This window comes from Galeopterus variegatus, unplaced genomic scaffold, assembly GCF_000696425.1.
Source record: "Galeopterus variegatus unplaced genomic scaffold, G_variegatus-3.0.2 Scaffold1709, whole genome shotgun sequence".
In the NCBI taxonomy this organism is placed as follows: Eukaryota; Metazoa; Chordata; class Mammalia; order Dermoptera; family Cynocephalidae; genus Galeopterus; species Galeopterus variegatus.
The window spans coordinates 132,753-134,590 of NW_007727820.1; the positions used below are offsets into that span (position 1 = coordinate 132,753).

At 40.4% G+C, this 1,838-nt stretch overlaps 1 protein-coding gene across 2 annotated transcripts in view; it reads right to left on the reverse strand.

Annotated features, from left to right (window-relative positions):
* The window catches only part of MFAP3L (microfibrillar-associated protein 3-like), a 31,533-nt gene that overhangs the window by 25,737 nt on the left and 3,958 nt on the right, over positions 1 to 1,838 (reverse strand). Inside the window, exons 2-3 of one of the 2 annotated variants that reach the window (XM_008578527.1) lie at positions 1,644 to 1,646; positions 1,130 to 1,560 (exon numbers count right to left, since the gene is read on the reverse strand). In XM_008578527.1, the coding sequence (XP_008576749.1) occupies positions 1,130 to 1,427 (298 nt within the window). In that variant the 5' untranslated portion in view covers positions 1,428 to 1,560; positions 1,644 to 1,646. The remainder of the gene's footprint in view (positions 1 to 1,129; positions 1,561 to 1,643; positions 1,647 to 1,838) is intronic. The other variant, XM_008578528.1, reaches the window with a different exon arrangement.

Consider the following 1,838-nt stretch of genomic DNA (forward strand, 5'->3'; position numbering starts at 1 on the left):
AAAAATGCAGTAAGTGATAGCACTATCGTGCAACCCCACGTCCCAGGTAGACTTCTAGCAGCCCTAACCATCAGGAACACAGCTGTGAACCAGTATGTAGTTGCAAGAAAACCCCATTCACTTAGCTCCTAAGGAGATATAAGGCATTAGTCTTCAGACTAATTCGGAGCAATTAAGATAAGATGAGGGAAAGATAAAAAATGTAGGTTTTCCTGGAGCAGAAACTCTTTGGGGGATTGTTCATTGGTTAAAGGGTTGTGGAATGGGGAGAGCGACATGAATGAAAAAAACTAATAAGCTACTTCAGAACAATGGTCTTTTTACTCCCCCATCCCCAATCCCCTACCTCGTCACACAGTAAATGCTGAGCAAAGTAGATTAACTCCTTTTGCTCAATCAGATCAGACGTGGGTTTTCAGACAATTACTTCTCACATCTGAAACAAGGAATGTGCTGATTCCCGATGACCCAACCGTTTCTCAGGCTGGAATCTTTCCTGTGTAAGTTTGGTGCTTAGGAAGGTGATTCACTTTTTGGCCAGAAGCTCATTCATTTAAAACCAAGCATTTTCCTACTGCCTGATGCCATTTCTTACTATTGCATCTTCCCTAACTCTGGCCTCAGTCTGGAAACTTCAGCCAGGTCTCCAGGGCCACAGAATGATGCCAGCCTGACACTGAGAATTTGCACAGAGAATCCTTTTAAGAAATGTGGTCTTTAAATCCACAGTCAATGAATTAAACTGGCATTTAACGATAAACAACTGCAGTATTGTTAATTCGAGCCATTTTCATGAAAGAAAACAAAACTCCTTTATAAATGGAACATACACTTAAGGAAAATCCATTTTTACATTTGTCTCTATAACATTTTAAGCGCATTACATTACAAAATTCCAAGAGACCATTTTAAAGACTTCAATGTTTACTCTTTTTTTTTCCAAGTCAGTGAGTAAAAAAAATGAATTAATTACTGCTTTGAGTCCTTAAGGATATATATTCTGTCTCTGGCCTTAGAAAGACAAGACAAAGTGAGATCTTTAAATGAACTGCATGAGAACAACAACAGGGTGCCGGCTCCAGAGTCTGTGTTTATATTTTATGACACTTGACACAACTTTAAAGCCTACCTCCTCCTCTTTCCTTCTCATCTTCATCTTCTTTCAGCAGCTTGCCAACGGAATTATACCACTTGAATTGTGGGTCAGGGATGCCATAAACACTACAATTAATCAAGGCACTGTTCCCTTCCTTGACTATGATATGGTCAGTCCTGGCAATGATTACGGGCACAGAGCCCAAGACCATGTCAGTGCCATTTAAAGTGCTGTTAGTCACACTCTTAGCAGTTGCTAGAGTGGATACTAAGATTAAAAAGGGCACAGAAGGTAGAAAGCACACAGTCAGATGGCTCTTTGATTGATCCATCTTCTTTGCTTGTTCTGTAAGGCAACAGAGAGATGGTTTGCCAATGGAATCTTCTATCAGACAACACACTGTTCAGAGCAGGCCATGGGACAAACCTGTCCTGGATCCATAGAGTTGGTACTTGATTAAGAACCTGTTAAAAACAAAACAAAACAAACCATACACACATAAATATTAGCGTTCATACTTTAAAAATACTATTTATAAAATGTTAGCAATCTAGCTAAAATACAAACCATCGGTTCAACAACCGAGGCAGGCGTCTTTCATTTGGCATTACAGGGTCTTTTTCCACCCCCTCACCTGTCTTCACTGAGGATGACCTGAGTGTTCACCTGAGGTGTTCCTTTACCTCTTCTCTTCCAGTAAATGTGACTTCCAGTCTATTTCAGTGGTCACTGGGCTCTGCCA